The sequence below is a fragment of the Anomaloglossus baeobatrachus genome, chromosome 2, assembly GCF_048569485.1.
Source record: "Anomaloglossus baeobatrachus isolate aAnoBae1 chromosome 2, aAnoBae1.hap1, whole genome shotgun sequence".
Classification (NCBI taxonomy): Eukaryota; Metazoa; Chordata; class Amphibia; order Anura; family Aromobatidae; genus Anomaloglossus; species Anomaloglossus baeobatrachus.
Genome location: NC_134354.1, coordinates 132,994,678 through 133,020,091, shown reverse-complemented (window position 1 = coordinate 133,020,091; position 25,414 = coordinate 132,994,678). Strand labels below are relative to the sequence as shown.

Sequence of the window (25,414 nt, the reverse complement as noted above, 5' to 3'; positions counted from 1 at the left end):
GCAGTGTATAGCATACCAGCATAAAGTACAAATGAACACTTCAGCACATGCAATACAAGCAGCCTAGAAAGCCTGTGCCTTAGCACCCTTGCTTTTTGCTGCTGTAGTCTAGCCATCTAGGCATAAAGTACAAATGGCATTAGTGGGGTCAGCACTTCAGGTGCTGCTTACCGCCCGCCCAAAGGCGGGTGTGTGGTCGCCCGAATCCTGTGACTGGTTGCCCAGAGCTTGTCTCCCTTCTCCAGCCCAGACTGCGTGCAGGAATGGCTGCCGGCGTCTTGTGAAGAGGGGCGGGCCGTGGGCGTGCCCCAGACAAGAGCGGGAAACTGGCGTCCCACTGTGTCCAGTGAAGGGGGCTGGAGAATGCAAAGCAGCCTCCAGCTCTCGGCACTGACTGTCTGTACAGCGTCCCGCCCCTCCCCTGACTGGCAGGGCTGGGGGCGGGAACGAAGCGAAAACTAGGCCGCAAAGCCGGGGACTCGAGTAATAAGCGCGGCCGTCCTATGTGCACGGCCAGCACGGAAGTCCCCGGCGCACCACAAGTCCCAGCCGCGCCACAGTGTAAAAACACCCCGCAGCGGCCGGCGCGGCAGTTTCTAACACATAAATTCACTCAGCTAAGCTGCAGTGAATAATAGCACAAGCGCTCCGCGCTGTTGTCCCCGGCGCACTAGCACTCCCAGCAATGCTGGTGTGTGTGTGCGCGATGTGTACGGGGACACAGAGTACCTTAATGTAGCAGGGCCCTGTCCCTGACGATACCCAGCTCCATATCCAGCAGGATCTCCGGGTCTGTGGATGGAGCCCGGTCTCAGTGCCTGGAGACCGGTAAGATCCCACTTCACCCAGAGCCCCGAGGGGGGATGGGGAAGGAAAACAGCATGTGGGCTCCAGCCTCCGTACCCGCAATGGGTACCTCAACCTTAACAAACACCCGACAAAAGTGGGGTGAGAAGGGAGCATGCTGGGGGCCCTAGTATGGGCCCACTTTTCTTCCAACCGACATAGTCAGCAGCTGCTGCTGACTAAAAACAGTGGAGCTATGCGTGGATGTCTGACCTCCTTCGCACAAAGCATGAAAACTGAAGCAGCCCGTGATCCACGGGGGGTGTATATGCAGAAGGGGAGGGGCCTTACACTTTTTAGTGTAATACTTTGTGTGGCCTCCGGAGGCAGTAGCTATACACCCCAATCGTCTGGGTCTCCCAATGGAGCGCCGAAGAAAGAGAATTTTGTTACTTACCGTAAATTCTTTTTCTTATAGTTCCGTATTGGGAGACCCAGCCCATGGGTGTTTAGCTTCTGCCTCCAGAGGACACACAAAGTACTACACTTAAAAGTGTAGCTCCTCCCTCTGAGCTTATACACCCCCTGGTAGCCAGTCCTAGCCAGTTTAGTGCAAAAGCTGAAGGAGAATAGCCACCCACAAGTAGAACCGAGTAAAAACTGGAACAACCGGAGACTCTGTCCACGACAACAGCCGGTGATAACACACGGAACAAGAAAATTGCCAACAGGCAACAGGGAGGGAGCTGGGTCTCCCAATACGGAACTATAAGAAAAAGAATTTACGGTAAGTAACAAAATTCTCTTTTTCTTTATCGTTCCTATGGGAGACCCAGACCATGGGACGTTCCAAAGCTGTCCCTGGGTGGGAATAAACAGAAAAAACTAAGAAGTAGGCGGAGCCTAACTTCACAAGTGGGCGACAGCCGCCTGAAGGATGCGTCTGCCCAAGCTCGCATCTGCCGAAGCATGAGCATGCACTTGGTAGTGCTTCGAAAAGGTATGCAGGCTAGTCCAAGTGGCAGCCTGACAGACTTGTTGAGCCGTAGCCTGGTGCCTAAAAGCCCAAGAGGCACCGACAGCTCTGGTCGAGTGTGCTTTGATCCCCGGCGGGGGAGGCACCTGAGTACTCTGGTAGGCGTCCGAAATGGTCGATCTAATCCAACGGGCCAAGGTCGGCTTAGAAGCAGAGAGACCCTTGCGCCGCCCTGTGGTTAGCACAAAAAGAGAGGTGCACCGCCTAAGCGCAGCGGTGCGAGCCACATAAATCCGGAGAGCACGCACCAGATCTAGAGTATGCAGCGCTTTCTCAAAGCGATGAACAGGGGCCGGACAGAAGGAAGGCAAGGAAATATCCTGGTTAAGGTGGAAGGGAGAGACCACCTTAGGAAGAAAGTCCGGGGTTGGACGGAGAACTACCTTGTCTTGGTGAAAAACCAAAAAAGGTGACTCCGAGGAGAGCGCAGCCAAAATCAGAGACTCTCCTGAGAGAAGTTATGGCAACTAGAAAGGCCACCTTTTGAGAAAGACGATACAAAGAAACCTCCCTAAGAGGCTCAAAGGGGGGTTTCTGCAATACCGTGAGGACCAAGTTAAGGTCCCAGGGATCCAAGGTCCGCCGATAAGGCGGAATGATGTGAGACGCACCTTGCATGAAGGTGCGGATCTGAGCCAGCCGGGCGAGACGCCGCTGGAACAGCACTGATAGAGCTGAGACTTGTCCCTTGACAGAGTTGAGGGACAGTCCTAGCTGCAGACCGGACTGTAAAAAAGACAGAAGGGTCGGCAACGAAAATGGCCAAGGAGAATGGCCGGAAGAGCGACACCAGGACAGGAAAATTTTTCAAGTCCTGTGATAGATCTTGACGGAGGAAGACTTACGGGCCAGAGTCATAGTGGAGATGACTTCAGGAGGAATACCAGAAGCCGTCAAAATCCAGGACTCAAGAGCCACGCCGTCAATTTGAGTGCCGCAGAATTCGGGCGGAAAAACAGACCTTGCGAGAGCAGGTCTGGACGGTCCGGAAGATGCCACGGCATCTCCACGGACAGTTGGAGCAGGTCCGGATACCAAGCTCGCCTGGGCCAGTCCGGTGCAATGAGGATGACTCGACGGCCCTCCATTCTGATCTTGCGCAGGACTCTGGGCAAGAGAGCTAGAGGGGGAAACACGTAGGACAGACGAAACTGCGACCAGTCTTGAACCAGTGCGTCCGCGGCGAAGGCCTGAGGATCGTGGGAGCGAGCCACGTAAACCGGAACCTTGTTGTTGTGACGGGATGCCATTAGGTCCACGTCCGGAGTGCCCCACTTGCGGCAGATTGACTGAAACACTGCCGGGTGCAGAGACCACTCGCCACCGTCCACGGATTGACGGCTGAGATAATCTGCCTCCCAGTTTTCTACGCCAGGGATGTGGACTGCGGATATGGTGGACTTGGAGTCCTCCGCCCATTGAAGAATGTGTTGGACCTCCAACATTGCCAGGCGGCTGCGTGTCCCGCCTTGGTGATTGATGTAGGCAACCGCTGTCGCGTTGTCTGACTGGACTCGAATGTGCCTGCCCGCCAACAGGTGGTGAAAGGCTAGGAGAGCTAGAAGCACAGCTCTGGTTTCCAGCACATTGACTGAAAGGGCTGACTCGGACAGAGTCCAAGTGCCCTGAGCTCTGTGGTGCAGATGTACCGCTCCCCAGCCGGATAGGCTAGCATCCGTGGTGAGAATCACCCAGGACGGAGCCAGGAAGGAGCGCCCTTGGGACAGGGAGAGGGGTCGAAGCCACCACTGAAGAGAGGTCCTGGTCCGTGGCGACAGAGCCACTAACCTCTGTAAGGAGGAAGGCCGCTTGTCCCAACAGCGGAGAATGTCCAGCTGCAGAGGACGCAGATGGAACTGGGCAAAGGGAACCGCCTCCATGGAAGCCACCATTTGACCCAGCACCTGCATCAGGCGCCTGAGGGAATAACGGCGGGGCCTCAGGAGAGAGCGCACCGCTAGCCGGAGAGACTGCTATTTGATTAAGGGCAACTTCACAAGTGCCGGCAAAGTCTCGAACTGCATCCCTAGGTACGGGAGACTCTGGGTCGGAGTCAGAGTGGATTTGGGAAGATTGACAATCCACCCGAATTGGGCTAGGGTGGCGAGAGTGAGCAAAACACTGCGCTGACAGTCTGCGCTGGATGTACCCTTGACCAGAAGGTCGTCCAGATAAGGAAGCACTGCTAACCCCTGGAGGTGCAGGACCGCAATCACTGCCGCCATGACCTTGGTGAATACCCGAGGGGCCGTGGCTAACCCGAAGGGGAGAGCCACGAATTGGAAATGATCCTCTCCTATCGCAAAACGTAACCAACGCTGATGTGACACTGCGATTGGCACATGTAGATAGGCATCTCTGATGTCGATGGACGCCAGGAACTCCCCTTGGGTCATAGAGGCAATGACTGATCGCAGAGACTCCATGTGAAAATGCCGCACCCAGACATGCTTGTTGAGAAGCTTGAGATCCAGGATGGGCCGGAAGGTACCGTCCTTTTTTGGAACTAGGAAGAGATTTGAGTAAAAACCTCTGAACCGTTCCTGAGCGGGAACTGGGGCAATCACTCCATTTGCCTGCACGGATGCCACGGCCTGCGAGAAGGCGGCGGCCTTGGAGCAGGGGGGAGTTGAGAGAAAAAAAATCTGTTTGGAGGACTGGAAGAGAATTCTATCCTGTAGCCGTGAGATATGATGTCTCTCACCCAATGATCGGAGACCTGCTTTAACCAAGCGGCGCCAAAGTGGGAGAGCCTGCCACCGACTAAGGACGTGGCTGGAGCGGGCCGAGAGTCATGAGGAAGCTGCCTTAGTGGCAGAACCTCCTGCGGTCTTCTGCGGACGCGCTTTTGGGCGCCAGTTGGATTTCTTATCCTTGGCTGAGTTAACGGACGAGACGGAAGGCTTAGAGGACGACCAGTTGGAGGAACGAAAGGAACGAAACCTCGATTGATTCCTACCCTGGGCGGGTTTCCTGGTCTTGGTTTGTGGCATGGAAGTACTCTTCCCGCCAGTAGCTTCTTTAATGATTTCATCCAGCTGTTCACCAAACAGCCGTGAACCAGCAAAAGGGAGCCCAGCAAGAAACTTCTTGGACGAGGCATCTGCCTTCCACTCTCGAATTAGCTGAAGACACCGCAGTGCGGTGAGCAGCCTCTAGCATGGCAGACATGGCATAAGATGAAAAGGCTGAAGCCTGAGCAGTTAAGGTAACCATCTCAGGCATAGATTCCTTGGTGAGGGAATGCATCTCCTCTAGAGAAGCAGAGATGGCTTTGAGAGCCCACACTGCTGCAAAAGTCGGGGAAAACGCGGCCCCCGCAGCTTCGTACACAGATTTGGCCAGAAGGTCAATCTGACGGTCAGTGGAATCCTTAAGTGAGGTGCCGTCAGCCACCGACACAACGGTCCGGGCTGATAGCCTAGACACCGGAGGGTCTACCTTTGGGGAGTGAGACCACTCCTTGACCACCTCAGGTGGAAATGGAAACCGGTCATCAGAACCACGCTTTGGAAAGCGTTTGTCAGGGCAGGCCCTGGGTTTGGTCACAGCGGTCTGAAAACTAGAGTGGTTAAAGAACACACTCTTCACTCTCTTAGGCGAGGTAAACTGATGTTTTTCTGCCAAAGAGAGTTGCTCCTCTGATACTGGCGGATTGAGATCCAGCACAGAATTAATAGAAGCAATCAAATCACTAAGATCTGAGTCACCCTCAGAGAAATCGATGGGATACATAGGAGTCCTCTGTCAAGAGTATTAGAGGCACCCTGAGAGGGGGGCTGATGCATATTCATCAAAGTCCCATGGACTCAGCAAATGACTGGGATATGGACCTAGAAAAGGACTCTACCCAGGCCGGGGGTTCAATCACAGGTGCAGCAGCAGCCGGAGAGACCACTGGGGGTGAGACTCCAGGGTGTGGCACCGCCAAGTTAGAGCAACCATCACAGTGTGGATAAATGCTCGGCTCAGGCAGCAGGAGCTTACATGCAGTGCATGCAGAATAAAGCTTTGGAGCCTTGCTCCTTGTGTGAGACATGCTGCTGGAGTGGGGGCTTTGCAGAGAATGAACCCCAGGGAGAATATACAGAGGTCCACAACCGGAGACCGGCTGTGGCTTACCAGACCGCTGAGCGCGGTGTTGTGTGCCCTCCAGATCCCGAAGCCCGGTCCCCCGGAGCGTAGCACCTCAGCAGAGATGCAGAATGCAGGATGTCCCAGAGCAGAGTGAACTCTGCCTGAGAAATGGAGGGGGCGGGACTAGGGGCGTTCCTATAAAAGAGCGGGAACTGGAGGGCTATAGAGACCTGCAGGGAAGGAGGGACGCCCCAGCAGTAGCGAGTGTCCCTCCCCTGTGTAGAACGGCCGCCGGGAGGAGCCGAACCTGTCCCTCTGCATGAGTGACATGCGAGGGCAGGAAAACGAAACTAGGCCTCCGGCGAAGCCGGGGCCTAAATTTAAGCGGCGAGGCCGACAAGCAGGCACCATCGGCGCAGTTCTCAGGCAAAAGCTGGAGAACCCGCCGGAAAAGTTAAAAACAATCACATACAGCATACTCTCCCCTTACAATAAAAAACCGGGACACCCAACATAAACGTCTCAGGTACTTAGCTGCTGAGACGCAGGGCCATGTCCCTGGGCATGAGTGCTACGGTCCAACAGAATCCTCAAGGGGCTGTGGATGGAGACCGGACTCCTGCCAGGCATGCCGTGCTGGCTCCCACTTCAAGCCAGAGCCCAGAAGGGATGGTGAAGGAGCGCGGCATGTAAGGCTTCAGCCTTGTAAATTATTATTATTATTAATTATTATAGCGCCATTTATTCCATGGCGCTTTACAAGTGAAAGAGGGTATACGTACAACAATCATTAACAGTACAAGACAGACTGGTATAGGAGGAGAGAGGACCCTGCCCGCAAGGGCTCACAGTCTACAGGGAATGGGTGATGGTACAATAGGTGAGGACAGAGCTGGTTGCGCCGTGGTCTACTGGGCTGAGGGCTATTGTAGGTTGTAGGCTTGTTGGAAGAGGTGGGTCTTGAGGTTCCTCTTGAAGCTTTCCACGGTAGTGGAGAGTCTGATGTGCTGAGGTAGAGCGTTCCAGAGTATGGGGGATGCACGGGAGAAATCTTGTACACGATTGTGGGAAGAGGAAATAAGAGAGGAGCAGAGAAGGAGATCTTGTGAGGATCTAAGGTTGCGTGCAGGTAGGTACTGGGAGACTAGGTCACAGATGTAGGGAGGAGACAGGTTGTGCATGGCTTTGTATGTCATGGTTAATGTTTTGAACTGGAGTCGTTGGGCGATGGGAAGCCAGTGAAGGGATTGGCAGAGTGGCGAGGCTGGGGAGTAGCGAGAGGAGAGGTGGATTAAGCGGGCTGCAGAGTTTAGGATAGATTGGAGGGGTGCAAGAGTGTTGGAAGGGAGGCCAGAGAGCAGGAGGTTGCAGTAGTCGAGGCGGGAGATGATGAGGGCATGCACTAATGTTTTTGAAGATTCTTGGTTAAGAAGAGCACGGATCCGGGAGATATTTTTGAGTTGTAATCGGCATGAGTTGAAGAGGGCTTGGATGTGTGGCTTGAAGGATAGAGCAGAGTCGAGGGTTACTCCAAGGCAACGAGCTTGTGAGACTGGGGTGAGTGAGCAACCATCAAGTTTGATGGAAAGGCTTGTTGGAGGAGGTGAGTGAGGAGGAGGAAAGACAATAAACTCTGTTTTGTCCATGTTAAGTTTTAGGAATCGTGCAGAGAAGAAGGATGAAATAGCAGACAAACATTGTGGTATTTTGGTTAGTAGAGAGGTAATGTCAGGTCCAGAGAGGTAGATCTGTGTGTCATCGGCATAGAGATGATACTGGAAGCCGTGGGACTCTATGAGCTGTCTAAATCAACCTTAACAACACCGCCGACACAGTGGGGTGAGAAGGGACATGCCGGGAGTCCAGACATGGACCCGCTTTTCTTCAAACTCTTTCCAAAAGTCAAACAAACAATCAGATGAGAATGCATGTGTGGATGTATGACCTCCTGAACACAAAGCGATAAACTGGCTAGGACTGGCTACCAGGGGGTGTATAAGCTCAGAGGGAGGAGCTACACTTTTAAGTGTAGTACTTTGTGTGTCCTCCGGAGGCAGAAGCTAAACACCCATGGTCTGGGTCTCCCAAAGGAACGATGAAGAAACATTGATTTTATCAAAATGACAGCAAACAGCTCAGTAAGTGACACATTGTTGGAATCGGGATCTCTGTCTCTACGTTATGCTGCTCTCAGATGGGGGAGCAAAAAACCTGGTGACAGATTCCCTTTAAATTAAACCCTGAAAGAAAAATACATACATCATGTAACAAAAACCCTAAAAGGTGTCCATATCCTTTAGACAATAAGATAAGGTAATTTACTATGAATATTTACATAAAATCAGAGAAGGTTGTAGAATACACTCAACTCACCGCAGCAGACTCTGTGAAGACATACTGTGTACCAATATAAGTGCAAGCAAACGCAGCTACAATAGTGACCAAGAAGTTGAAGATCGTAATGATAATGGTCTTTAATGGCCGCACTGCAGGGAAGCAAAGGGCAAAACATTACAAGAGTGCAGATCATTGGGGGCACATCTGTTGTAGAACAAATTTGGTGTCTGGACGTGTCCCCTTACCTTGTCTTCCAAGATCAGCCAGAGTTCCTTGCTGATTGGACTGTACATAGAGAATAAAATAATTTAATCAGGCAAAAAAAGAATGAAACACACAAATGAACAGTTTATTGACAGAGTAAGAGCAGCCAGGGGTGAGGATGGGGAGACAAAACCTGGGGCCAATTTGTGGATGTTTCTTATAATATGTTCTGTAATATGGACACATTTTTACAAAGGTTCATGTCATTCAGAAAAATCCCTGGTGGTGCAGGCTATGGGGGGGGGGGTGAGGAACATTCAACCACCTTTCCTTAATTAGAGCGAGGTGACCCTTTTGTTCTAATGATCAAAGGCGGTTGATGTGTTGCGGCCCCCAAATGCAAGACCAATTTAACCATGATCCCTTGAATAGATGATTAGTGACCATTGTGAGAACCCCCGCCCCGCTTTAATTATTTTACATTTTTCTGGCTCTACAGACAGCGGAGATAACATGATCCCTGTATAATCCCAGGTAATAGTGATCTAATGCCAGCTGATAAGTAGATCACAATTAGCCGTGACCTGCGTAGTCAGGATTGGTGGGCGCACACCGATTACAATCGTCCCACCCTTCTGGACCCTAGAAATAACATTGTGCCGTTATGGTTTTCCATCAGCAGCTTGATCATAAATAAAAGCATTGTGGGCAAACAGGGGTTAAGCTTATTATACCAGAAGACGCCCCTATTTTGGATCAAGTAATCTCTTTTTTCTTCTCTAAAGATCACACTGGAGAAAGTTGTACTCCTGAAATTTCTAGTATGAAACTATCATCCAGCGATTTCTCATCAGGGCAAAGATCTGAATCTACTGAAGTGATCCTGTCCCATGAGGATCTTGTATTTATCAACACAAGACAGATTACCATACCTGAAAGGTGACGTTCTTTGTGATCCTCTTGTACTCCTCATTTGCCAGTTTAGCCTTTATCTTTTCCAGGCGAGCCACAAGCTCCGGGTTCTGAAAGAATAGGATATTACATAAAGCTGTGGGTCAGTGATAAAACTAAACAGGTTAGAAAATCATTCTATACCCATGTGCACATTATCCCATGATCATACAAGCCGCCGTAACCAAGGCAGTGTTTATTATCAGCAGCTGAAACCGTAAGTAGGAATCTGTCATCTGAATCACGTGAGGGGCACCGTACCAGCACCGGGGACGCCGAGCTAAAAGAGAAGCTAGTATGGAGGACGGCTGGTGTATGACAAGGACGGGAGAACTCGGCCGCCATGTCTCCATCATTGAGAATAGTTTCTCTCTGGTTTCATTTCTTTATGTTTATACTAAACAGTTTTAACAAAAGTACTAAGATAGAACGTGAAAATTTGCATTGGCACTCAGTATAAAGCCAGAGGACAAAAGTACGAAAGCTGAGATTTATAAGAAATGTAATTAGGCCATTTACCTGCAGATTTAGGGTTAATCTGCCGGTAAATAAGTGTTAAAATCTGCCTGCTTTATTGGAGCAGCAGATACAAGGAGAAAATTATCTTCTATCCACCCTGAGGCCCCCTTCACACGCACGTGCCTCCGGTACATGTTTGGCAGTTTTCTCACGTACCGGAGACACGTACACATGTAGACCTAGGTATTCCTATGGTTTTGGACACACGTAAGTATTTGCGAACGGAACAGGTGTCTATTCTGTACTTACGTGTGTCCGTGTGTTTTTCATGCCGACATGTCAGTTTTCTTTCCGGCATCACAGGTGTCACACGGAACGCAAACGTGTCACACGTAATGCAAACGGACCACGCGGATGTGTTCCGTGTGACACGCACCGGAGAGAAAACATGTGTCTGAGTAAAAAAAACCAAACAATTGTAATCACCTTTTCCTGCCCTGCAGACTCTGCCGCTACTGTCACGTGCTGCCAACCGCCGCTCATTATGCTCATTGAATATTCACTTCGCTGCGGCCGGAAGCAACAGCAGCACGGAGTCGAAGGACCGAAGATCAGCACCATGGACAGCGACACCAGGGACAGGTGAGTTGAACGTTCCCGTTTTCCGTGTGTTATCACGGAGAACACACGTAGCCCATAAACACGGGTCGCAAAATGCACCTCTGGCATGTCCGTGAAAAATGTGCGTGGTTTTTCACGGATGTGTGAGAGAGGCCTGAAGCTGCTGACTTGCAGTATAAGGAATGGTGTGTGCATGGAGCAGTTAGTCACCACTCACTATACTCTGGGTGCACTGTAATTACTCACCAGCATTCTAACATCCTATACTGAATACACAGTGCGCGCACACACGCGCGCACACACACACACACACTATAAAAAATTTTTTTTAAAAAAAGCCAAAAGAAGGGAATTTTGTTTACTTACCGTAAATTCCTTTTCTTCTAGCTCCAATTGGGAGACCCAGACAATTGGGAGACCCAGACAATTGGGTGTATAGGCTATGCCTCCGGAGGCCACACAAAGTATTACACTAAAAGTGTAAAGCCCCTCCCCTTCTGCCTATACACCCCCCGTGCTCCCACGGGCTCCTCAGTTTTGGTGCAAAAGCAAGAAGGAGGAAAAAATTATAAACTGGTTTAAAGTAAATTCAATCCGAAGGAATATCGGAGAACTGAAACCATTCAACATGAACAACATGTGTACACAAAAAAACAGGGGCGGGTGCTGGGTCTCCCAATTGGAGCTAGAAGAAAAGGAATTTACGGTAAGTAAACAAAATTCCCTTCTTCTTTGTCGCTCCATTGGGAGACCCAGACAATTGGGACGTCCAAAAGCAGTCCCTGGGTGGGTAAATAATAACTCATAATAGAGCCGTAACGGCTCCGTCCTACAGGTGGGCAACCGCCGCCTGAAGGACTCGCCTACCTAGGCTGGCATCTGCCGAAGCATAGGTATGCACCTGATAGTGTTTCGTGAAAGTGTGCAGGCTCGACCAGGTAGCTGCCTGACACACCTGCTGAGCCGTAGCCTGGTGCCGCAAGGCCCAGGACGCTCCCACGGCCCTGGTAGAATGGGCCTTCAGCCCTGAGGGAACCGGAAGCCCCGAGGAACGATAAGCTTCGAGAATTGGTTCCTTGATCCACCGAGCCAGGGTTGATTTGGAAGCTTGTGTCCCTTTACGCTGGCCAGCGACAAGGACAAAGAGTGCATCCGAGCGGCGCAGGGGCGCCGTACGAGAAATGTAGAATCTGAGTGCTCTCACCAGATCTAACAAGTGCAAATCCTTTTCACATTGGTGAACTGGATGAGGACAAAAAGAGGGTAAGGAGATATCCTGATTGAGATGAAAGGGGGATACCACCTTAGGGAGAAATTCCGGAACCGGACGCAGAACCACCTTGTCCTGGTGAAACACCAGGAAAGGGGCTTTGCATGACAACGCTGCTAGCTCCGACACTCTCCGAAGTGAAGTGACTGCTACTAGGAAAACCACTTTCTGCGAAAGGCGTGAGAGAGAAATATCCCTCATTGGCTCGAACGGTGGTTTCTGAAGAACCATCAGCACCCTGTTCAGATCCCAGGGTTCTAACGGACGCTTGTAAGGAGGGACGATGTGACAAACCCCCTGCAGGAACGTGCGTACCTGTGGAAGTCTGGCAAGGCGCTTCTGAAAAAACACAGAGAGCGCAGAGACTTGTCCCTTAAGGGAGCCGAGCGACAAACCCTTTTCCAATCCGGATTGAAGGAAGGACAGAAAAGTGGGCAAGGCAAATGGCCAGGGAGAAAAACCCTGAGCAGAGCACCACGACAGGAATATTTTCCACGTCCTGTGGTAGATCTTGGCGGACGTTGGTTTCCTAGCCTGTCTCATAGTGGCAATGACCTCTTGAGATAACCCTGAAGACGCTAGGATCCAGGACTCAATGGCCACACAGTCAGGTTGAGGGCCGCAGAATTCAGATGGAAAAACGGCCCTTGAGACAGCAAGTCTGGTCGGTCTGGTAGTGCCCACGGTTGGCCCACCGTGAGATGCCACAGATCCGGATACCACGACCTCCTCGGCCAGTCTGGAGCGACGAGGATGGCGCGGCGGCACTCGGCCCTGATCTTGCGTAACACTCTGGGCAACATTGCCAGAGGAGGAAACACATAAGAGAGTTGAAGCTGCGACCAATCCTGAACTAAGGCGTCCGCCGCCAGAGCTCTGTGATCGTGAGATCGTGCCATGAATGCCGTGACCTTGTTGTTGTGCCGGGACGCCATTAGGTCGACGTCCGGCATCCCCCAGCGGCAACAGATCTCCTGAAACACGTCCGGGTGAAGGGACCATTCCCCTGCGTCCATGCCCTGGCGACTGAGAGTCTGCTTCCCAGTTTTCTACGCCCGGGATGTGAACTGCGGAGATGGTGGAGGCCGTGGCTTCCACCCACATCAAAATCCGCCGGACTTCCTGGAAGGCTTGCCGACTGCGTGTTCCGCCTTGGTGGTTGATGTAAGCCACCGCTGTGGAGTTGTCCGACTGAATTCGGATCTGCTTGCCTTCCAGCCACTGCTGGAACGCTTTTAGGGCAAGATACACTGCCCTGATCTCCAGAACATTGATCTGAAGGGAGGACTCTTGCTGAGTCCACGTACCCTGAGCCCTGTGGTGGAGAAAGACTGCTCCCCACCCTGACAGACTCGCGTCCGTCGTGACCACCTCCCAGGATGGGGGTAGGAAGGATTTCCCCTTCGATAATGAAGTGGGAAGAAGCCACCACCGAAGGGAAGCTTTGGTTGCCTGAGAGAGGGAGACGTTCCTGTCGAGGGACGTCGACTTCCTGTCCCATTTGCGTAGGATGTCCCATTGAAGAGGACGCAGGTGAAACTGCGCGAAAGGGACTGCCTCCATTGCTGCCATCATCTTCCCCAGGAAGTGCATGAGGCGCCTCAAGGGGTGTGACTGACCTTGAAGGAGAGATTGCACCCCTGTCTGTAGTGACCGCTGTTTGTTCAGCGGGAGCATCACCATCGCTGAGAGGGTATGAAACTCCATGCCAAGATATGTCAGCGATTGGGCCGGTGTCAGATTTGACTTTGGAAAATTGATGATCCACCCGAAACTCTGGAGAGTCTCCAGAGTAGCGTTGAGGCTGTGTTGGCATGCCTCTTGAGAGGGTGCCTTGACCAGCAGATCGTCTAAGTAAGGTATCACCGAGTGACCCTGAGAGTGGAGGACCGCAACTACTGTAGCCATGACCTTGGTGAAAACCCGTGGGGCTGTCGCCAGGCCGAACGGCAGTGCCGCGAACTGAAGGTGTTCGTCTCCTATGGCGAAGCGCAGGAAGCGCTGATGCTCTGGAGCAATCGGTACGTGGAGATAAGCATCTTTGATATCGATCGATGCAAGGAAATCTCCTTGGGACATTGAGGCGATGACGGAGCGGAGGGATTCCATCCGGAACCGCCTGGTCTTTACGTGTTTGTTGAGCAGTTTTAGATCCAAGACAGGACGGAAAGACCCGTACTTCTTTGGAACCACAAACAGGTTGGAGTAAAAACCGTGACCCTGTTGCTGAAGAGGAACCGGGACCACCACTCCTTCTGCCTTCAGAGTGCCCACCGCCTGCAGAAGAGCATCGGCTCGCTCGGGAGGCGGAGATGTTCTGAAGAATCGAGTCGGAGGACGAGAGCTGAACTCTATCCTGTAACCGTGAGACAGAATGTCTCTCACCCAACGGTCTTTTACCTGTGGCAGCCAGGTGTCGCAAAAGCGGGAGAGCCTGCCACCGACCGAGGATGCGGTGTGAGGAGGCCGTAAGTCATGAGGAAGCCGCCTTGGTAGCGGCACCTCCGGCGGTCTTTTTAGGGCGTGACTTAGACCGCCATGAATCGGAGTTCCTCTGATCCTTCTGAGGCCTTTTGGACGAGGAGAATTGGGACCTGCCCGCACCCCGAAAGGACCGAAACCTCGACTGTCCCCTCCTCTGTTGGGGTATGTTTGGTTTGGCCTGGGGTAAGGAAGAGTCCTTTCCCTTGGATTGTTTGATGATTTCATCCAATCTCTCACCAAACAAACGGTCGCCAGAAAATGGCAAACTGGTTAAGCACTTTTTGGAAGCCGAATCTGCCTTCCATTCCCGTAGCCACAAGGCCCTGCGTATTGCCACCGAATTGTCGGCTGCAACCGCCGTACAGCTCGCAGAGTCCAGGACAGCATTAATAGCGTAGGACGCAAATGCCGACGTTTGAGAGGTTATGGACGCCACTTGCGGCGCAGATGTACGTGTGAGTGCGTCAATTTGCGCTTGACCCGCTGAGATAGCTTGGAGTGCCCATACGGCTGCGAATGCTGGAGCAAAAGACGCGCCGATAGCTTCATAGATGGATTTCAACCAGAGCTCCATCTGTCTGTCAGTGGCATCCTTGAGTGAAGCCCCATCTTCAACTGCAACTATGGATCTAGCCGCCAGTCTGGAGATTGGAGGATCCACCTTGGGACACTGAGTCCAGCCCTTGACCACGTCAGGGGGGGAAGGGATAACGTGTATCCTTAAGGCGCTTGGAAAAACGCTTATCTGGACAAGCTCGGTGTTTCTGGACTGCCTCTATGAAGTCAGAGTGGTCCAGAAACATACTCGTTGTACGCTTGGGAAACCTGAAACGGAATTTCTCCTGCTGAGAAACTGACTCCTCTACTGGAGGAGCTGAGGGAGAAATATCCAACATTTGATTGATGGACGCGATAAGATCATTCACTATGGCGTCCCCATCAGGAGTATCAAGGTTGAGAGCGGCCTCAGGATCAGAATCCTGATCAGCTACCTCCGCTTCATCATACAGAGAGTCCTCCCGCTGAGACCCTGAACAATGTGATGATGTCGAGGGAATTTCCCAGCGAGCTCGCTTAGGCGGTCTGGGGCTGCGGTCCGTGTCAGAGACCTCACCCTGGGATCTATGAGACACCCCGGGAGGACATGGTTGTTCCAACTGAGGGGGACCAGGGAGCAATGATTCCACAGTGCCCATGGTCTGAGATACCGGTCTGGACTGCAAGGCTTCTAGTATCTTAGCCATAGTCTCAGAAAGTCTATCAGTAAAAACTGCAAACTCCGTCCCTGTCACCTGGACAGTGTTAGCAGGTGGTTCCCCCTGGGCCCCCCTTAGCAGAGGCTCCGGCTGAGTAAGTGCCACAGGGGCCGAGCATTGCACACAATGAGGGTCAGTGGAACCTGCCGGTAGTATAGCCGTAAATGCGGCGCAGGCAGCATAGTAAGCCTGTGCTTTGGCACCCTTGCTTTTTGCGGACGACATGCTGTTGTCTCCTTTGAGCAATCCAGGAGGGTATATAGCCAAAAATCAATCGTGCACCATACAGTGTAAAGTATATCCTATAATCATATAATCTATAAGTACACTTCTGCACTAGTGGGGCCAGCACCTCAGGTGCTGCTTACCGCCCGCTCAAAAGCGGTTGTGTGGTCACCAGAATCCCTGCCTGGGTCTCCCAGAGCTTGTCTCCCCTCTCCAGCGTCAGAAGAGCTGACAGGAATGGCTGCCGGCGTCCTGTGGAGAGGAGGGGGCCGTGGGCGTGCCCTAGAAAGTGCGGGAATCTGGTGCCCCACTGTGCACAGTGAGGGGGGTGGAGTATGCAAAGCATGTTCCAGCCCTCAGTGCTGACGTCCTGTACAGCGTCCCGCCCTTCCCCTGACTGGCAGGCCTGGGGGCGGGAAAAGAGTGAGACTAGGCCGCAAAAGCCGGGGACTAAAGTTATAAGCGCGGCCGGCGTATAAGCGCGGTCGGCGCGGTAGTCCCCGGCGTACTAACATTCCCAGCCGCGCTGCAGTGTGAAATGGCAGCGCGCGGTCAGCGCGGTAGTCCCCAGTAAACTAACACACCCAGCCACGCTGCAGTGTGTGATGGCACAAGTGCGGTCAGCGCTGCGGTCCCCGGTGCACTAACATGCCCAGCAATGCTGGAGTGTTTCTGTGCGCGGTCCCCACGGGGACACAGAGTACCTCAAAGTAGCAGGGCCTGTCCCTGACGATACTCGGCTCCTTGTCCAGCAGAGTCCCCAGGAGCTGTGGATGGAGCACGGTCTCAGTGCCTGGAGACCGATTAGGATCCCACTTCACCCAGAGCCCTAAAGGGGATGGGGAAGGAAAACAGCATGTGGGCTCCAGCCTCCGTACCCGCAATGGATACCTCAACCTTAACAACACCGCCGACAAGAGTGGGGTGAGAAGGGAGCATGCTGGGGGCCCTGTTATGGGCCCTCTTTTCTTCCATCCGACATAGTCAGCAGCTGCTGCTGACTAAGCTGTGGAGCTATGCGTGGATGTCTGCCTCCTTCGCACAAAGCAAGAAAACTGAGAATTTTTAGTCCCCCACCCCCAGTTTATTTTTTCTCCCCACACATGCAGCAGTGCAGGCTGTGAATGAATGTGCTGGGAGTTATTACAGTGCGTTCTCTGTGTAGTGAGCGGTGTATTAGCTCCTTGCACCGACCACATGACTGGAAACGATCAGTCGCAGGGAGAATAAAACTGAAATTTCTCCCTGTAGGATTTCTGCTAACTTCCATGTTGGGGTCACAGAAGCGGGTTGTGACCACACTCGCTCATTAAGTTGCGATGTATCACTGCGATGCTACAAAGACGCTGTTTAGCCCGAACCACATTTTAAGGCCTAAGCCACACGGTGAGAAAATCGGTGCGAATGGAGTGCGATAAAACATCGCATTCCACTCGGACCAATTCTAGCCCTAATCGGACCGAGAAAACAATCGCAGCATGCTGCGATTGTAAGGCGAGACTCTTTTCTCTCACACCCATTCAAGTGAATGGGGCGAGAGAAAAATCGCACTGCACTCGCGGTACACCGATGTACAGTGTGTGCAGAGCAAGAATCGCAAAAGCCGGCAACCGGAGGAAAGAGGGAGAGAAATCCCTCCCTCCCCTCCTTCGTGCCAGCTCGCCCCTCCGAAGCGCCGGCCCTCCCCTCCTCATCGCCGACCCGCCTCCCCCAGCTGAGGTTCACTCGCACAGTCGGACCTCAGTCGCAAGGATACTAGCATGACACTCGGCTCCTGCTGTGCTGCCAGTGCGAGCCGAGTGTCATGCGAGCATCCCAGTAGGGCCCAGTGTGGACCCAGCCTAACTGAGCAACTGACCTCTCACAAGGAAACAGGAATTGGCTGTACCCTGAACTAAGAAATGCATGAATATTAAAGAAAATAAGAAGAAAACAAACCAAAGTTACTCAATGGTAAATGCCAGATCAATCTGTAGACCTGGCACTCAAAAAAGGAATTTTTCTAGAAGCCTCTGTATTTGTGAATTGGCTGAAATTACCCGTTCAGGAATCTTGACCTCTGGTAAACAGATCTCGCTACCATCCAGCAGTTCATGAAGGTAGATATTGGATCCTAAAAGAATGTGAAACATAAGTAAATTTAATATAAATAATTATCATCAGACAATAACACATCAACTCAGCAGTGCATTAGTGTAGAGCCGGCTGTCAGTCACTATGTACTAAGCGGTGACTGAAAGCAGAACGCTGCCAGGAGGAATGCAGATCATTTCCTCCTGACACTGGGGCTCTCAGTCTAGCAGCTGCATGGCTTCATAACACTATTATTCTGCAGATTAACCCCATATTCGCAGGGTAATATACACTACTCACAAAACGTTAGGGATATTTGGCTTTAGGGTGATATTTTAGGATGATCCTAAAATGCACTTTTCCGGTGAACCTAATGTGACCTTCTCTAAAAACGTTTGAATGCACATGTCCACATGTCAGTGTTTCAGGACTTTTTGCACAACTCTAAAAAGGAGTTTAGTGGAAACTCACAAGTGTTTGATCCATAAATCACCCAATATGTTTCAGGGGTTCAAAAGAATTGCTATTTAAACAGTCCTCCTCATCATGGTGTTCATATTTTGACATCATGAGACCAAGACAGGATGTTCTCAGATGGCAGTGGCCACTGAGCTTATAGTGTCAGTGTCATCAGCAGGTTGCAACAGAAATACAGAGAGACTGGAAGAGTCACAAGAAAGGCATAGAAGTGGACGTCCTTAGCCCACATCCCATACTAATGACCGCTTCATTGTAAACAATGCCCTTGGGAACCTGATGATGAATTCCACACAAATACAGACACATTTAAAGGAGGTGAGAGGCGCCCAAGTGTCACGTCAGACCATTCCAAACAGTTTGCATCAGCGTTATCTGCGTCCTAGGTGACCTGAAAGGGTATCGTAACTCTGTACCCCAAAACCTCAATGACCTGAGGCTGCCCTTCAAGAAAAATGGGATGCCATGTCCCAGCAGACAATAACTCCACTTGTGAACAGCTATAGATGTCAATGTTAAGCTGTAATTGATGCTCAAGGCCACACAACAAGTTATTGAGACACTGACATTTTCTTTTTGGGAATACCGACTCCTAACTTTTGTTTCAGTGAGATGATGAAATCACTATCACATACTTCTACTTAAATGCCCTACTTTCATATATCACTGTAGAGTGAAATTTTTATTTTTCCATGAAATTTCACCAGAAAGCCAAATATCCCTAACTTTTTATGAGTGGTATAGTTTTTATACATAATAGATTCCCTTTAATACATTTAAAGCGCACCAATCACCAGGATTTTCCTATATAAACTAAAGCCAGTGCCATACTGGAAATATCAGGCTGATTCTATACATACCTTTAGTTGTCAGCCAGGATGTACAGGTTTTAAAAACACAAGCAAGTAAAGTTTGTAAAATGAACAGTTTTTTGAATGACAGCAGCTAATAGCTGGGGTGGGTATTCAAAGTGATTCCTGCCCCCTGCCTGTCCATCCTCCCACTATTATTTATGCTAATTCCATTGTAGAAGGTTGTGGCTATAAATCATGGCGGCTAAAAGGACCTGTGCTGATGTCATACCCATGTGACCAGAAGGGGCGGGCCAACAAAAAAAATAATGTTGCTTCCTGTTATCAGCTATGTTGGCTGAGGCTCCACCCCTTTTGGTTACATGGGTATGACATCAGCACAGATCATTTTAGCCACAACCATTAGTAAAACAATTCTATAATGGAATTAGCATACATAATAGTGAGAGGATGGACAGGCCGGGAATAACTATGAATAACAACCCCAAGTATCAGTAACAGAAACAGTAATGCTAAAAGCTGCAGCATAACGGTAAGAAGCTTATTCTTACAATTGCCTTACTCTTTCTGATCGATTAATCTCAAAATCTGGGTGAGCTCTTCAGCATTAAATAGTCTGTTCTAAGGACTGGGACATTACCTGTGCCTCTGTGAACTGTGTGTGCGGGATGTGATCAAGTCTCTGATTAACAGTCTGTACCAGTGGGGGCAAAGGTAAAGGGGGCAAAGGATTAGCATTGCTTGTATAGCGGATAGCAAAATGAAAAAAGTTGCAGTTAAAGCATTAGAGCTGATGTGTTAGAGGACCACGGTAGGGTCAGAAGGTAAATAAAGTATTTAGGGGGGACTGTTGAGGAGAGCCATAAGATGAAATACTTAATTAACCTCTAGACATAGAGCACTGTGAGAAGTGTGTTCAATGAAATCAAATCTCTATACATAAGCCAGTCAGTCTTCGGAGGAACCCAAGATGGCTCCCGATGACATCACACACCCTACCATCAGCATGGATCAACCAGATGACGTCCCTCCCATCACCATCACCATGGATTCATCCACTGAAGTCAGACCCGCCGATCAACAGCAACACAGATCTCCCCATTGGCTAGCCCATGAACTGTCCCACTAAATGGGCATATCTGAACTTGTGTACGCCCCTAGCCTATATCAAGAGGACGCATGCTCTGTACTCTCTCTGTTCGGTGCCATCTTTACTGTAGTCAAGAGAGATTTCACATCCAACTGTGTCTGGTGTGATTTCTTTACGCATGCACTTGATCCACACCAATTAGGCCGGGGGCAAAGGCAACAAGTGATCTCTGATTAAGAGTTCACCCTAACACCATCATGGATTTGGTGTTTGTAACAACAGTTACTAACCTCAAATACAGCAGCGCCCAGAGCATAGAAGACCGTTGTTGGGCTCCGATCCTATACTTAATACAGGAAAGCTCCCTGCTGTGAAATGGACAAGCCCCCCCGGCTCGGGATGTGCGAGTACCGGTTCCAGGCCGCCACTACACTCCCTCTCCGCCCCTCCCCCTTCAGTCGCCACCTCCGCCGCTGTCCCTGATAAAACCATCTGTGCTTATGTTACAATAGAAAGCTGATGGAGGATTATGACACTTGTCATATTGATATCAGACAGCCCAACGGAGATATTTAGGATATTGTTCTAAGACAGGACTTGGCTAATTTGCTGCCATTAAACGTGCATTTTGAATACAGCAGAGCGCAGTATACACAGGAGCATGGAATACAGCAGAGCGCGTTATACAGGGGCGCACAAAATACAGCGGAGCGCGGTATACGAAGGAGCACGGAATACAGCAGAGCACAGTATACAGCGAAGCGCGGTATATGGAGGAGAATGGAATACAACGGAGCGCGGTATACAGAGGAGCACAGAATACAGCAAAGTGCGGCATACAGCAGGGCACAGAATACAGCAGGGCACAGAATACAGCGGAGCGCAGTATATGGAGGAGCACAGAATAAGCAGAGCGCGGTATACAGCGGAGCACGAAATGAAGCAGTGTGCAGTATACAGTGGAGCGCAATATATGGAGGAGCACGGAATACAGCAATGCGCGGCATACAGCAGGGTGCAGTATACGGAGGAGCACGGTATACAGAAGGGCATGGAATATAGCAGGGCGCAGTATACAGAGGAGCATAGAATACGGAGGAGCACGGAATGTGAGCGTGCGGCACAGCATTGCAGGTGGGTGTGCGTGCAGCAGAGCATTGCAGGTGGGTGTGCGTGCGGCAGAGCATTGCTGGTACGGGGTGTGCAGAGCGCCATGTGGGGAGAACTATGCAGCTGTCCTCGGTGACACTTTAGACATTAGGATCACTTTGCGGCCACCAACAAAATGGCTCTGAACTGTGTCCCTAAACTTCATTCTCTCTTTTCCTTATGGAAACACCCAGGTTGGGAGGGGAAGCTGTGACATCACACAGAGGAGAGCAGATTCTGCCCACTTTTAGGGCTCATGCGCACGTTGCGTAATTACATGCATTTACGCTGCGTATTGCACTGCAGCGTAAATGCATGCGTCCTGCCTCCCCTGCACAATCTATGAAGATTGTGCATGATACGTGCGCACGATGCTTTAATGAACGCAGCGATTTGGGTGCTTCAATTTTGACCCAAATCCGTGCGTTCATAAAAGCAGCATGTCAATTAATTTGTGCGCGTTGGATGCAGCTCCCACTCTATCTATGGTGGGGGCAGCAGCCATAGCGCATGAAATCGGCTTTTTTTTCTACAGAAAAACTGCATCCATTATTCAGTGTTTCTGCAGCGATTTGAAGCGCACATGTACTGTCAAATCGCTGCAGAATACTCAGCAGGTACGTGCGAACAAGACCTAACTGCAGTTGTAATGTGAGCTAGTTCTACAGTAGGATTTCAGCAGCTGCTCCCCCTAGTGCAGACCTGGGCAAGGGGCGGCCCGCGGGCCACATCCGGCCCGCGGGCCACATCCGGCCCGCCTGCTCTCTGTGACCGGCCCGCCCGTCTTCAGCCGGTGCAGTGGAGCCGGACTGCAGCGTGCCGAGCAGGGAGAGATCCTGTGGAGGTCCGCACAGTCAGTGCAGGCAGCGGAACGCAGGAGTCTTTCCTCTGTTCCCTGCCGGCACTAATAGTCAGGGACACACGCGCGCGCTCTGACGTTGTCAGTACTGCGCTGCATGTGTCATTTCAAAAGTTCCCGCCCGCCCGGCAGGAGAAGGAGCAGCACAGCAGACGGAATAATTAATCTTGCAGGACCTGCGATGACGTCACGCCCATGTGACTGTGTGGGAGGAGACACGGGATGCCGGGCAGAAAGCAAAGATAGTGAATCCTGAAGGAGATGTGGACACATGATGACTGGTAATGAGAAAAGAGGGGACATGAGGGGGAGGGGGGCTGCAGGGTGAGTGCATATGAGAGAAGATGGAGCTGCAGGGTGAGTGGCATTATCATATGAGGGAAGATTGAGCTGCAGGGTGAGTGGCATTATCATATGAGGGAAGATTGAGTTGCTGGGTGAGTGGCATATGAGGGAAGATGGAGTTGCAGGGTGAGTGCATATGAGGGAAGATGGAGTTGCAGGGTGAGTGCATATGAGGGAAGATGGAGTTGCAGGGTGAGTGCATATGAGGGAAGATGGAGTTGCAGGGTGAGTGCATATGAGAGAAGATGGAGTTGCAGGGTGAGTGCATATGAGGGAAGATGGAGTTGCAGGGTGAGTGCATATGAGGGAAGATGGAGTTGCAGGGTGAGTGCATATGAGGGAAGATGGAGTTGCAGGGTGAGTGCATATGAGGGAAGATGGAGTTGCAGGGTGAGTGCATATGAGGGAAGATGGAGTTGCAGGGTGAGTGCATATGAGGGAAGATGGAGTTGCAGGGTGAGTGCATATGAGGGAAGATGGAGTTGCAGGGTGAGTGCATATGAGGGAAGATGGAGTTGCAGGGTGAGTGCATATGAGGGAAGATGGAGTTGCAGGGTGAGTGCATATGAGGGAAGATGGAGTTGCAGGGTGAGTGCATATGTGGGAAGATGGCGTTGCAGGGTGAGTGCATATGTGGGAAGATGGCGTTGCAGGGTGAGTGCATATGTGGGAAGATGGAGTTGCAGGGTGAGTGCATATGTGGGAAGATGGAGTTGCAGGGTGAGTGCATATGTGGGAAGATGGCGTTGCAGGGTGAGTGGCATATGAGGGAAGATGGAGTTGCAGGGTGAGTGGCATATGTGGGAAGATGGAGTTGCAGGGTGAGTGGCATATGAGGGAAGATGGAGTTGCAGGGTGAGTGCATATGTGGGAAGATGGAGTTGCAGGGTGAGTGCATATGTGGGAAGATGGAGTTGCAGGGTGAGTGGCATATGTGGGAAGAAGGAGTTGCAGGGTGAGTGGCATATGTGGGAAGAAGGAGTTGCAGGGTGAGTGGTATATGAGGGAAGATGGAGTTGCAGGGTGAGTGGCATATGAGGGAAGATGGAGTTGCAGGGTGAGTGGCATATGAGGGAAGATGGAGTTGCAGGGTGAGTGGCATATGAGGGAAGATGGAGTTGCAGGGTGAGTGGCATATGAGGGAAGATGGAGTTGCAGGGTGAGTGGCATTATCATATGAGGGAAGATGGAGTTGCTGGGTGAGTGGCATATGTGGGAAGATGGAGTTGCAGGGTGAGTGGCATATGTGGGAAGATGGAGTTGCAGGGTGAGTGGCATATGTGGGAAGATGGAGTTGCAGGGTGAGTGGCATATGTGGGAAGATGGAGTTGCAGGGTGAGTGGCATATGTGGGAAGATGGAGTTGCAGGGTGAGTGGTATATGAGGGAAGATGGAGTTGCAGGGTGAGTGGTATATGAGGGAAGATGGAGTTGCTGGGTGAGTGGCATATGTGGGAAGATGGAGTTGCAGGGTGAGTGGTATATGAGGGAAGATGGAGTTGCAGGGTGAGTGGGATATGAGGGAAGATGGAGTTGCTGGGTGAGTGGCATATGTGGGAAGATGGAGTTGCAGGGTGAGTGACATATGTGGGAAGATGGAGTTGCAGGGTGAGTGGCATATGTGGGAAGATGGAGTTGCAGGGTGAGTGGCATATGAGGGCTGCAGACTGACAGAAGGATGTGAAGGGGTGCAGAGTGTTTGAGAGGGGTAAGTTTGGGGTACAGGCAGGGTGAGATATGTGGGCAGGGTGTGTGACATATGGGGGTGTAGTGTGTGTGATATGGGGGTGCAGGCTGTATGGGGTGTAGTGTGTGTGATATGGGGGTGCAGGCTGTATGGGGAGCAGGGTGTGTGAGATATGGGGGTGTAGTATATTACAGGTGTGCTATATGGAGGTGTAGTATATTACAGGTGTGCTATATGGAGGTGTATATTACAGGTGTGCTATATGGAGGTGTAGTATATTACAGGTGTAGTATATAGGGGTGTAATGATGTAGTATATCGGAGGTGTATTATATAGTGGTGTAGTATATTACAGGTATATGGAGGGAGTGTAGTATAATACAGGTGTAGTATATAGGGGTGTAGTGGTGTAGTTTATTACAGGTGTAGTATATGGAGGGGGTGTAGTGATGTAGTATATTGGGTAGAACTGAGGTAATTATATTAGTCCGGCTCTCTAAACCAATCCCAATTTCTCATGCGGCCCCATGGGAAAATTAATTGCCCACCCCTGCCCTAGTGGTTAAGAATGGAAAATATCGAACTTTTTTTTTTCTTTTACATATATGTATTTTGCTCAATTAAAAACAAATATTTAAACAAAACATTAAAACTTTACATTTTTTCAGTTACTGATTTGGTTTTTTTTTATGACACCTTCCCTTGAAAGTGGAAAATCCTGTGTGTACTGAAGCAGAGTACAGATAGCTAACTTTGCAATGTAACTCAATCCTATGATACAACAGCACCACCTCTGCTCGCTATATGTCCTCGCTGTATACTCTACTGATTGACCTGAGGAAGGAAAGAGTGAAACGCTGGCTGTTAGGGGCTCTCCGCTGAGGCTCAGAGTCAGAGGGGACGTGTGTGTGTGTGGGGGGGGGATGTCCTGTTTTTCAAAACGTCTGTCCTATTTTTTTAGACACAATCAGAATAAAGTAAAAACCAGATGAGCATTATAAGAGATGCAAATGGAAGCAGAGGGTCCCCATTGGCTTTTATGAGGTCCACCTGGATTCTATTATGTGCCCATTTTTGTAACGCAAAAAAATAAAATTACAGCATGCATATTCTGTGACACAAAAAGGGTTTCTTCAATTCTCAAGGGACCTATTTTTGGCAGACAAACATCACGCTGTAAGAGTGACCTCAGCCAATGGTGGCAGATCTGCCATGGGA

At 50.8% G+C, this 25,414-nt stretch overlaps 1 protein-coding gene across 1 annotated transcript in view; it reads right to left on the bottom strand.

The window, feature by feature from the left end:
* VMA12 (vacuolar ATPase assembly factor VMA12) overlaps positions 1–25,414 on the bottom strand; it is a 38,201-nt gene that overhangs the window by 10,217 nt on the left and 2,570 nt on the right. Inside the window, exons 2-5 of the mRNA XM_075335349.1 lie at positions 17,746–17,819; positions 9,373–9,462; positions 8,482–8,521; positions 8,273–8,385 (exon numbers count right to left, since the gene is read on the bottom strand). Of these exons, the coding sequence (XP_075191464.1) occupies positions 8,273–8,385; positions 8,482–8,521; positions 9,373–9,462; positions 17,746–17,819 (317 nt within the window). The remainder of the gene's footprint in view (positions 1–8,272; positions 8,386–8,481; positions 8,522–9,372; positions 9,463–17,745; positions 17,820–25,414) is intronic.